This window comes from Ambystoma mexicanum, chromosome 5q (assembly GCF_040938575.1).
Source record: "Ambystoma mexicanum isolate Mex_15411 chromosome 5q, UKY_AmexF1_1, whole genome shotgun sequence".
Taxonomy (NCBI): Eukaryota; Metazoa; Chordata; class Amphibia; order Caudata; family Ambystomatidae; genus Ambystoma; species Ambystoma mexicanum.
Window position 1 is genome coordinate 1,090,280,060 of NC_090933.1, and position 12,563 is coordinate 1,090,292,622.

At 49.0% G+C, this 12,563-nt stretch overlaps 1 protein-coding gene across 1 annotated transcript in view; it reads right to left on the reverse strand.

Annotated features, from left to right (window-relative positions):
• The window catches only part of LOC138498350 (transient receptor potential cation channel subfamily A member 1-like), a 1,354,892-nt gene that overhangs the window by 106,123 nt on the left and 1,236,206 nt on the right, over positions 1-12,563 (reverse strand). Inside the window, exon 15 of the mRNA XM_069622141.1 lies at positions 9,231-9,429. Within this exon, the coding sequence (XP_069478242.1) occupies positions 9,231-9,429 (199 nt within the window). The remainder of the gene's footprint in view (positions 1-9,230; positions 9,430-12,563) is intronic.

Below are 12,563 nucleotides of genomic sequence, written 5' to 3' on the forward strand. Positions count from 1 at the left end.
TGCCATGCTAGTATGAAGGCCTTTATGATTAACTGGGTAGAGTATGGACATTATTTTATAGTTTCTATGCCCATGGCAAGCAAAAAGAAAGGGATATGAGGTATGCCACTGTCTACGGTGAGCAGCAGCTGAGGACACAAACCATGCAAATATGTGGACTTTTCTTGCGACCACAATCCAATGCTCTGTTTCTGTTTCATCAGCTCACCTGAGCTGATCAGTACAGCTTCGCTTCCTCGTCTTGTTTTGTTTACGTGATACGAGGCTGAAATGTTTTAGATAGAAAGCATCTATTTTGTGAACGTGTTCTAACCACTACTTTTACCTAACCAGCCTTTTTATGCAAATGCATGTTAAAGAATGTGGTGTTAACTATTTCAAAAATTCCAAATTAATGGATGTACTTAGGACAGTCCCACTCTAGGCTACCAAGTAGAGAGGGGCACATGGAATCTGCTCACTGCAGGGTAGATCATTTGGCAAATGTTTCATAAATCTGCTGTAGATCCTGCAGCAAGTTTCCAACTTTTTATGAGACTGCTTGGAACAATCAAAAGGCTGAAACATTTTGATTAGAGTCAATAACTGTAATAGGTATAAAAGGAAGGTGACACCCTGAAAATAAGGCTGATCTAACAGCTATTTGTACAATATTTTTAAATGGGTATGCTTACTGATAAGTCGCATAAGATGTATGTACTTGCAGATATGATGGGAACACTTGTCAAATGCCCATACAAAATCCAAAATGATTAGAATTGCCAATGCTTGTTTTGACGTGCCAAACCAGTGCTTTTAAAAGCAGAACCTACCCGCCCCAGAGCCTGCCCTGCATTCCTCATGATTGCTAGCGCTGTTGTAAAGAAGTAAATCAGGCTCATGCAAAGGTCGTGGCTTTGATACCAGTCCGCCAAATTATCACTTTAACAGAATTTGGTGCTTTTAAGTAAATTTGTTCATCCTTCATGGAAGAACACTTCCCTATTTTTGCATGCGCCTCAGCATCGGGTCCTAAGTGTTGCTTTATTATACCGTTAAGCCAAAATATTAAATTGTGAGAACGTCACAGTGGAAATCATTTAATTTAAACTTCTAGATATGCATGACCACCCTCACTCCACCCTTTTCACAAAATGGAACCAGGATTCTTGAAAAGAAATTGAAAAGCTAACATCGTAGTACAGCAAATTATTATACCACTCGCCTGGTCCTGACCCAAACACTCAGGGCCTGATTCTGAGCTTGTGTTAAAAGTAGTGAACAGGGGGCGTGGCTTGGAGCCGACGCGATGCAGTCGCTCCTCTAAAGCCGCCCGTGGACTGCCCGCTGCTATAGCTAAAATCGTGCAGTTCCTGTGGCCTACACGATCCACCGACGCCAGCTATGTGGATCGGAACAGATGGGGCATTAGCAGCTCAAAGATGAAAGCCGGGAGAAGGAGCACTATGTCCGTACTCGCCGCTTGAATCCCGGTCCCCCCCTCTGCCGCTCGGGGAATCCAAGATGGCGGGCGCACGTATGATGGCATGCGCAGTCGGGAGTTGGAGGCGAGCCTCCCCGTAACACACAAGCCGAAGGGGACGGATGAGCATCCGGACATCCTGACAAGAAGCGGGGACTGTTTCCATCGGCCTGTGGAGGGCGGCCCGGGCCCCCCCTGGAACCGAGGACTGGCAGGGGTTTTCCCTGCGGAGTGATCCACTTCCCTGGCCCTGTTTTGTGCTCCCTTTCCCTCTTCCTCCTGGGGCGCCACGGCACACCCCGCTTTACAGCTACACACCCGGCGGACGGAGACCTACACGGGCTGCACTGGTGGCTCCTCTGGGTGCCCGGGGGGGCCTACCCTCTGGCCTATGGAACGGTCCTTGAAGCGACTCAATTTCCTGGAGCAGGGATGGGAGAGCCTCCCCCCAACGGTTGGCAGCGGGAGCCCTCAGCAGGAGCCCCTTGAGAGATTTAAGGTAGGCTTAGCCCGCATGCTCTTCTCCATGAGCCCTTCCTGGGGCACCCCGGCCCACGGCCCTGCTGCCCGCGGATAAGGCCTATAACCCGCACGGGTAGCACTTCCTAGCCTCTGGGGGCCCCTGAGCAGCTCACGTAGCAACTCTCCTTCACCACTACAGTGCTCCCAGCGGCCATTGTCCTGCCGCTGACAACCAGCGCGATGACTAAGCAACAAAAGACCACCAAGTCTTCGGACATAGCAACTCTGCTGATCGCATCCAACAAAGCTAAGAAACAAGACTCCTGCCCCTCTATTTCACGGGAATCCCTAGACAATAAGGGACCTTTGGCGACCAAAGAAGATATACGTGAATTCACGGCGGATATCAAATCAGAATTCCGCTCTTGTATGTCGGAACTTACAACTAAACTGGAAAGCACGGATAAAAAAGTCTTGGAGGTTGAACAAAGAGTGGGAGTTGGGAGTTGTTGAGGACCATATCCAAGATCATGCCTCCGCTCTAACTGAGGTCCAACGCTCAATCAGACTATTGCAGGACAAGTACGACATCCTGGAATACAAGCAGGAGGACCTGGAAAATAGGGCCCGGCGCAACAACCTCCATATTCGGGGGGTTCCCACTTCGATCCCAGACAAGGGGTTAGCTGAATATGTGGGCCTCTTTTTCCAATCTCTCCTCCCTGACCTCGAAGATTCATAGCTTCTCCTAGATCTCACCCAAAGGCTGAACCCCCGATGCGGAGTGGAATCAGATGGCCCCCCTGACGTCATCACTAGGGTGCACTTCTTTACCACGAAGGAAGCCATCTTGGCGATAAGCCGCTCCAAAGACGAAATTACATTTCAAGGGACCTCCCTCCAGATCTTTCAGGACCTTTCTCCTCTTACTCTTCAAAAGAGGCGAGCCCTCCGCCCTCTAACCACCCTTCTTCAAGCTAAAAAAATCTGCTACAGATGGCTCTTTCCCACAGCTTTGCAATTTTCCTACAAGGGCTCACTCAGGAAAATTAGCCACCTGGAAGATGCTGACGACATCCTGCGCCCAGATGCTTCCAAACCTTCGTCTTCCCTGCCCTCGAAGCAACGTCTGACTCAGACCTGGTGGCCTCCCCTAATCTCACACAAAATTCTTGGTCGAGGGTTCCCAGATTTCGGAAGAGGAAATAGCCGGATGCGACCCCATGATGGAGCTACCACCTCTATCCCGGCTCGTCAGCCCGGCACCATGATCCGATCAGCACCCTCAGGAATACAGATAAGCTCCATCCCTAAAAGCAGCGGGCATTATTCCACGGTCCATACCCGGTTCCAAGGCACAGTCCACCTATGAGTCCTTGGAACAAACCACTAAGACTACCTGTAAGATTAGCCACGTTGGCTACACACTGTTCTATGGCCCCGTTGGCCAAGGGAGGCACTAGACCCACAAAAGGTCTGCCACCCTCAGTTAAAACTCGGCCCTCCCGTTGGCGGCCCGAGAAAAAACCCCATAGGCAGGTTGGGGAATGGCCACACACTCCGCGACATGATGGCTGATCCCTCTACATCTCCCCCTCTCCTCCAGGACTCGTCAACGGCCCCGGAACTGGTCCTAGAACATCAAAATCTGAGGTTCGTCTCCCTGAATGTCAAGGGACTAAATTCACCCGCCAAATGCAAGTCCATCCTACAGAAGCTTCAGAACGACGATGCAGCAGTAGCTATGCTACAAGAAACCCATCTGCTGCCGGCAGACCATAGCCGCCTACGCTCCCGAAACTTTCCGAAGCAACTTTTCGCATCTTGGAACTCCAAGAGGGGTGGCACAGCTATCCTATTTGGGAGGGGACTGAACCCTCAAATTCTAGACTCTATAAGCTGCCCGGAGGGGCGGTACATGGCGGTGAAATGCCTGCTACTAGGACAACTCTACTCTATAATTTCAGTATACGCACCCAACTCAGGCCAGGCGCTGTTCTATGAATCCCTGAGTACAACTCTCTCTCCGTTTCTGGAAGGCCAGATAGTGATTGGAGGGGAGTTCAATGGGGTCCCGGACCCCACGAAAGACAAGTCGCACCCGCCCAGCGCCGGAGACCTCACCATAGCCCTGGCTCTCCTACAACTATTCAGAACTCTGGGGATGGTGGATTCATGGAGAGTACTCCACCCATCCGAAAGAGACTTTTCCTTTTATTCTTATGTCCACAGAACCTTCTCCAGGATAGATCTTCTCCTAGTATCCACACAAATCTTCATGTTCACCAACAATGTGACAATTGGCTCCAGAACCTTGTCTGATCACGCCCCGGTGACCCTTGAAATCCGAGTGCAGGAACCAGCTAACCCCCAACAGCGCAGATGGACACTATATGATCCGATTCTTAATGTGATACCACTCAGAGACACGATCGCAACCACGATCACCAACTTCTTTAAGGAAAACCCCAGTGAAGACACCTCTACCGCCAATACTTGGGACACAATGAAAGTAGTAGTGCGAGGTGAACTGATTGCGCAAGGAGCGGCCTATCACAGACACAAACGTCAAACGCGCCAGGGCCTTGAGGAAGAACTTAAAAATGCAAAAAGGACCCATAAGGAGAAGGGCTTGACCCCTAAAACTCAGCGGGCTATCCGGATAGCGCAAAAAAAGATCGAGGCCCACTATGCCGAACACACTGCCCACCAAATGGCAAAAGCTAAACAGTTTTATTATGCTAAAAACAACAAAGCAAATAAGTTACTAGTGGCCAAACTTGCCAAGGCGAAGAGGAACAACACAATTGTGGGCCTGCGGGACCAACAAGGCAAGGTCCATTACGCTGATCAGGACAAACTGCAGCTCGCTACGGCCCACCTGACTCAGGTGATGACCACTCTGGTGCGGGACATGGAGGAACAGAAGGAATACCTACGGAGTGCAGCGCTTCCCCGGCTAAAAAGAACAGCCCGTGACTCTCTGGAGGCGCCGATTACCGACAAGGAAGTGGACGAGGCAATAAAAGCCCTTAAATCCCGAGCCCCTGGCCCTGATGGGTATACAACCAGGTTTTACAAGATTTTCAAACCCCAAGTATTAGCACCTTTGGTACAGTTATTTAACTCGCTCAGGACCACGGGCACTGTAACCCCGTCCATGCAGGAGTCAATTACGGTCTTACTACCTAAGCCTGGAGGCGATCCGAAGAACCCTGCATCATACAGACCCATTGCCCTGCTCAACATAGATGCTAATATATACTCTAAAATCCTAGCATCACGACTATCTCAGTTCTTGCCGGAGATAATCAGTGTGGATCAGAGTGGCTTCCTCAGACACCGCTCCACGGCCGACAACATTTGAAGAGCCTTGGATCTGGTGGAACTTGCCTCTCGAGACTCCCAGGAACTGGTGCTTCTGGCCCTGGACGCGACCAAGGCGTTCGACAAAGTAGATTGGACTTTCATGAGGCTCACCCTTGAGGCCTTTGGATTTGGCCCGGAGTTCTGCACTATGATGCTGGCAAATTACAAAGCTCCCAAAACTCTTCTCAGAGTTAATAGCACCTTTTCCTCCCCCATCAACCTAACTTGCGGAACCCGACAGGGATGCCCGCTGTTGCCACGCCTCTTCGCTCTAATTATGGAACCGTTTGCCCAGCGGATCAGGTTGAACCCTGCAGTCGAAGGCTTTCAATCAGGCCCGGCACACCACAAGCTGGCCCTCTATGCAGACGATGTCCTATCACAAAACTCCGTTCTTCCCTCCCTCAAGCCCTGGCTGAGATAGCGAGCTATGGCAAGGTCACAGGCTTTGCCATCAACTTCCGGAAATCAGCCGCCATGGGAGTGGGTTTGACCCGGGAAGACCGAGAAGCCCTAATTCCGCTGTGCCCAATACAATGGACGACCAAGGGAATTAGCTACTTAGGAGTCCAGATCCCGGCCAAACCAAGCCTATCAGGCTAATTTTCCCCCATTATTTACAAACTTGGAGGCAGATTTGAGACACTGGGCGGCACAAGAGATATCGCTGATGGGCCGTATTACAGCCTGTAAAATGAACTTACTACAGAGACTTCTGTATGCATGCTCCTCACTCCCGGTGCCGGTTCCGGCGCCAGCCCTTCAACGCCTACAGAAGAAAATTCTGCAGTTTATTTGGAGGGGAAAAAACCCAGGATCCCTAAATCCACGATGCTGAGCAACGCGAAACTCGGTGGCCTCTGGGTCCCTGACTTGCAGAAATACCACATGGCGGCTCAACTGTCCTGTATCCAATCATAGCAAGTCCTTACCAACCGCCCTAGATGGGTGGACCTCGAACAGGCGCAATTACCCCTCCCGCTGTGCTTTCTCCCACATATCCCCCCTCTGGAACGGCGACTGTGGCGGAATCTTCTGGCGACCACCAAACACACCATTTCGGTATGGGACAAGGCGTTGAAACAGAAGAGGATCCCGACGGGGCTCAGCCCCCTCTCCCTGGTGTTTATGAACCCGACCTTCTCACCTGGTCTGTCTCCCCGGAATTTTAAGTCCTGGATTGCAGGAAGCCTAGAGACCCTGGGACAACTTTTTGAAGGGGGCCAACCCTGCACCTTTGAGCGATGCAAAGAACTCTTTAGGATCCAGGAACAAGGTAGATTCACATATACCCAGCTGCGACACTGGTGCACCCACCCAAAGACTCGCCAGGCAGCTACTCGTCCCCCCACAGCAATCAAATTGCCCCTTAATGAGCTCCCGCCCCGAGGAAGAATCTCCACTCTATATAAACGCCTCCAAACGGATTTCTTAACCTCCAAGACCCGGTACATGGCCCTATGGGAGGCGGACCTGGGCCATCCTATTGAAGACCAGCAGTGGGTTGACATCTGATCCCGGGCTCACACCTCCTCATCATGCATCACAAACAGAGAGTGCGCCTACAAGATCCTCCTCCGGTGGTACTACCCTCCCCTAAGACTTCATCACATGAACTCCACACTCAACCCACAATGCTGGAGACAATGCGGCCAAATAGGCTCCTTCTTCCACATGTGGTGGTCCTACCCCAAGGCTCAAGCCTTTTGAAAACAATGCCTAGCGACGATTGCGGACATCACTCAGGTGCGACTGCTCTTGGCCCCCGAACCTATTCTCCTTGGAGCACCGATCCCCGGGATCTACCCAAGGTCTGGTCCCAAGGCCAAACTATTATCGCAATGCCTACTTGCGGGCAGGAACGTGATAGCCCGCACCTGGAAAACGACGGAAGGCCCTCTCATGCCTTTCTGGTGGATGAAAGTCTGGGACATCCTGATTGCCGAGAAGGTGACGGCTGCCGGGGCAGGCGCTTTGCATCGCTTTCAAAACATCTGGGGTCCGGTATTGGATTTTGACCAAAGGTTCCCGGCCCTGACTTTCAAGCCCCAACTGGCCAGGAGAACTATTCAGGATGGAGATACCAAGCGGGGACGTGAAGACGGAACTTGAGACCGGAGGGTGGGGTGTGAGGAGCGTCAAATGGTATTACTGTATGCTTCATGTCGCAAGTGATTAAGATTTGTATTGTCATAACCTGCCTGTTTAAAATAAACACGTTTACAAAAAAAAAGTAGTGAACAAAGCAGACATTCTCCCCTCCAGGTTGCAGCACCACCATATTAAGGTGGGTGGAAGAATTGGAGGGGTGATGTTTTGCTTTCCAGCAGCAAAAGCTGCTTAAATCCATCCTTTTCATAGAAACGTGTACCAGTGGCACTGCAAGCATTTCTTAAAAGACTGGGGGCACACTTTTGAGCTTGTGCTAAAAGTAGTGTGGAAAGCCAACATTCTCCCCTCCAGTTTCCAGCACCACCATTCTGAAGTGGGTGGAAGTATTGGATGGGAGGTGTGCTTTCCTGCAGGAAAAGCTGCTACAATCTCTCTTGTGGGAGAAGCATGTGCTCCCGTAGCAGTATGAGCATTTATTTAAAGACTGCCACTTTTATAATTTGTGAAAGTGTCCTTAAGCTTTCAGTAATTTAGAAAAGTGGTACTACATCTGGGAACTATTATTTTTAGACTATTATTTTTTAGACCGGGAAAAGGCTGCGGTATAGGATAACGTCACCCCAGAGGTGCTGTAGTATATCTTCTTTTTTGTGCAAAAACAGTGCCTTTGGAGTGAGAATTCCTTCGCAGTGCCGGCACAACATTTGTCCTGGTTGCTAAGGCTGCTGTTAAGCAGTAAATGAGGCACATGCAAAATTGGTGGCTTTCAGACCAGGCTGCCACGGTGTCACTTTAACAGAATATGGTGGTTTTAAGGAAATTATTCTTCCTTGATGAAGGAACACTTTCCCATGTTTGCATGCACCTCAGAATCCAGACCTAACACTTTTCTAATTTAAGAACGTTTAAGAAGGTTTTGTTAAACTAGAAAGTGGTGCTGCAGTCAAGGAAATGCTATTTTTATAAAAGGAAAAAGTGTGCAGTAGAGTTTACAGCACCTCACTGGTATTTTAACTCCTTTGGTTGACCTGCTAAAGCAGTGCTTTTGAAAAGAGAATCCACTTGCAGAGCCTGCACTGCATTCCTCATGGTTGCTAAGGCTGTTGTCAAGCAGTAAATCAGCCACATGCAAAAGTCATGGGTTTGATGCCAGGCCGCCACATTATCACTTTAAAAAGAATACAGTGCTTTTAAGGAAAGTGTTCATCCTTTATGGAAGAACACTTTCCTATTTTTGTATGCAACTCAGAATATGGCCCTGAGTGACCATATCTTCTCATTGCTTTCACCACAGTCGAAAAATATTTTCCATGACAACATTCTGCAAACTCTTGGGACACATTGAGGTTAGGCAGAGACCCAAACCTTTATTGTTAATAACCTACATCTCACATTAGAACCTGCAAACAGAAATTACACTTAACATAACACAGCATAACATAACACGTGAAAACATAATACAACATCAGATAAGAGTCACAATAGTGTCTTTGCTAACATAATATGTTGTTATATTTTTAAAAGTATGTCAGTTTACTTTTGGTTTGATTTTAATATTTATAATGCACAGCACAATTGCTGTTTTGATGTAGCTTCAATGTCAATTATTGATCTACTTTTGTACACACTTTTTTTGCGTTCCTTCTTTCCGCTTGCAGCATTTTGTGAAAATTAAAATTATTTCAAATAATCACTAGTCAAAATGTTTTACAAAAAGAAAGAAAAATAGCCTAACATTCCAATTTTTGACAAAGCCACAAAGTTATTTTTTCAGCTACATCTTTAAATAATGTATAAGATAAATATGTTAACTGAAAGAACATACCTTTGAAACGCATCCGACAGTAAGGCTATGAGTAAATTAATGCAGAGGATACTTGAAATTGCAAGGAATGATACACACAGTAGGTAAGCCATTAAATGATCCCGCTGATACATAGCGTCAAAGCCATAATCATCCACCAGCGTGATACGAAAGACAGTAAACATCATTTGATGGATTGTGTTCATGTTGGGCACATGTCCTGTAAAGATTAAGTTACAAATCAGTTCTCAAACACTGTCATGATTTGGGTTTATAAGTCACTCTACTGTGATTTCAAAGTCTATAGGGCCTCATTACAAGTTTGGCGATATTTCGGTGGTCAATCTGCCAAAATACCAACACTTGGTCCTGCCAATTTAACGCAGGTTTAGAAGTGGTGGTAGGCCCACATTTTGGAGTCTATAGGACTCAATGGGCATTCTGTCAACAGTAATTCCGCCAATTTTGCTGTTTTTTAGTGGTACGTTGGAGGATTTACCTCCAGAATTTTGTTGAAGAAAAATACTCCACCTTACCACCAAGGTTGTAGTATGGCGGTGCCGTAATGTGGCAGTAATACAATGGTAACAGAGGTCCCACTGCATTTCCATCGTCCCCCCCCCACTGCCGTACGTGTAATGAGGCTCTATGCATTCAAGGCACATGGTAAATGATTTTATAAATGTCTTTCAATGTTATTAATTTATTTATTTTTGGTTTGATGCACAAAATGCAAGACAATTTCAGTTTCAGGGCACCACAGTTGAAAAGGCTTAGGGTTGGGGCGTTGCTGAGCAGCAATTGCGATGGCTGCTTGAGTGTGAGCTCTCGCCCTGGCAAAATCCTGATTGCCTTGACATCCTGTCCCATGCCAAATGCGTAGCTGTAGACGACATTAGATTGTGGAGGAGGAAGTACTGCACATTGTGTCCGACTTCCAGGCAGATTGGAGAAGGAATGGAGCATTGACGTAACCCTAAACTGGCAGCGCAGTGTTTGAGTGGAAGTGCCTGATTGTCACTGCAGACTGGGGGGCCGGAGGGGCCTGGGAGTGGGAGGAGCTCCAGCTCAACAAGAGATGGCTATTTTGCCTCATAGCCGAGCTGCACTGGCTGCCCGGAGCATGCAATTCCTCTCCGGTGTTGGGACAGCGGCGTCTGTGTCCCTGCAGCGTAGCTCTGCGGGATGTTCAGGGCAGCTGCGGCATCGGAGTGGCTTGACTACCATCGCTATGGGCTGGCAAGCAAGTGCCATGTGAGGGCGCCAGACCGGCAAAACAGCAGATAAGTTCTCCCGGGTGCAGGTGGAGTGGCAAGCAGCCCCCGGCTGTGGCTTATAGTGTCTGTGGTGGTGTCTGGGCTGCGGTAGAGACAGTGGCGCATGGAGGGTCCATGTGTGCCATCTGCCTGGATTGCACGGCCTTCGCTTGAGCGTGCTGGTGTGGAGCAGTCTAGGAGCCCATCTGATAAGGAGGAGCTCCGTGTTGGTTGCACGTGTGGGGTCCGGGCTGGACAGCGGGCCGGGACTGCACACATGTGATATAATGGGAAGATCAGGCACAACTTCAAGAGAAGACACTGGAGGACGACAATGCTTGGATCATAAACGCAAACTGCTCAGTGGATGGAAAACTATTTCCGGTAGTTTGATCACAGTTGAAGACCAAATGTCATTATGGTGGCAGGCTGCCGCAATCTAATTGTTTGCCTTTGAGGGATTGGAAAAGTCTAGCCTCATTACCATCTGGCACATGTTCCTGCATTGTCGAAGGTGAGAAAATTGATGGGAAAATAAACTGACCACCGTCTCAAGATCCGGAGCTACTAAGTGGGACCGCAACCCTGACTCAGCAAGGAGGGCCCGGGGCTGGCGGTGAGCAGCCTTTGAGGTATGGGCATTCCATCCTAGAGTATTCGAAGATGCATTAAGTTGGACAACAGTGACATAAAAGAGGGCCTACCGGTGGCATTGAATGAAACCTGCTTCCTGGTGCTGGGATCCCTTGGGAGAGGATTCTTGTACCAGGGTCAGCAGAACTGGATAGTGCAGGGTTCCCGAGAAGCAGATAGAATCTCAGACCGACTGAGCACCATGACGAAGGACGCCTGAAAAAAGCGTGGCCAAATGGATTAATTTACCAGCACACAGGCCATGACCCCCGGGTCTATCGATCCGGGACAGGGCGGTTGCCCAAGCGCTTTGCCTGGGGATGCCCGCAAGGACCAGCTGTTGGCGTCCATGCAGAGAAGCTTTGTGTCCGTTAATGCTAAACTGGATGATATTGTGGCAACCATTGGGTCAGTGATGTCCAAACTTGAAAAAGAAAGTGGTTGCATTAATGTAGCCGAGACCAGGATTGGAGAGGTGGAAGACAAGGTGGGACAACATCACCGTGATATCGCAGGACTGAGGGCAGAACTCACCCAAGTCCGAAGATCTCGAGTCACGCGCGAGGCGGAATAATGTGCGCATTGTCCGAGTGCCCAAAGCGGCATGCAAGGGGCCCATGGAACCATTCATCTAAGATCTCCTAAAAACCCTGTTTGAAGCAACTATGTTTTCTATGCATTTTCTAGTAGAGCACGCACATCGCACTCTTGCTCCAGTACCTAGGCCCGGGGCCCCTCCGTGCACCATTTTACGAAAATGCTCAATTATAGGGACAGAGACCTTATCCTGAAGTTATCCAGAGAACAAGAGACACTCCACTATGAAGCCATCAATATCCATATCTTCCCGGACTTTGCAGCAGGGTTTAAGTCTTGGGAAGATCATACAATCCAGTGAAGAGACTTTTGAGGGACTGACACGTGTCATATGCCGTAATGTTTCCTGCAAAACTACAAATTCAACACGGGGGCAGGGCGCATTTCCTGCGGATGCCATAGCTTACGTCGAGGCTTCCATTCCATTTCCAATGCGGGAGAGTGGAAACAATCAAAACCACGACCCGTGAACAAAGGCCAGGCTGTACAGTGGGAGAGATTGAACAGGAAGTTCCAATATTGACTTACCAACATAGTGAAAGTTAAGGCACGTGAAACAGTTAAATTGAAGCTGGTGCATGCAGCCCACTGGATGGCCAATGGAAGCCGTGACTGCTCACAGCATACCCCAGGAAGTTTCCAAGGCCGAACAAGGGTTACATTATCAAGTTGGGGTAGGTGGTGAGGGCGGGGGGATAAAACAGGGAGCTCACAGGAATGTGTGTGGGGACTGGAATACAGGTCCTAAATGGGCAGTTGTGGGAGGTGGGTTGGCGGGTGGGAATGATGGGGTGTTTGGTTCTAAAAGTTGGTGGGCAGGTTGGCAGGCCAGAGTTGTGTCACCTGACGATTGCTTGCTTTTGGGTAT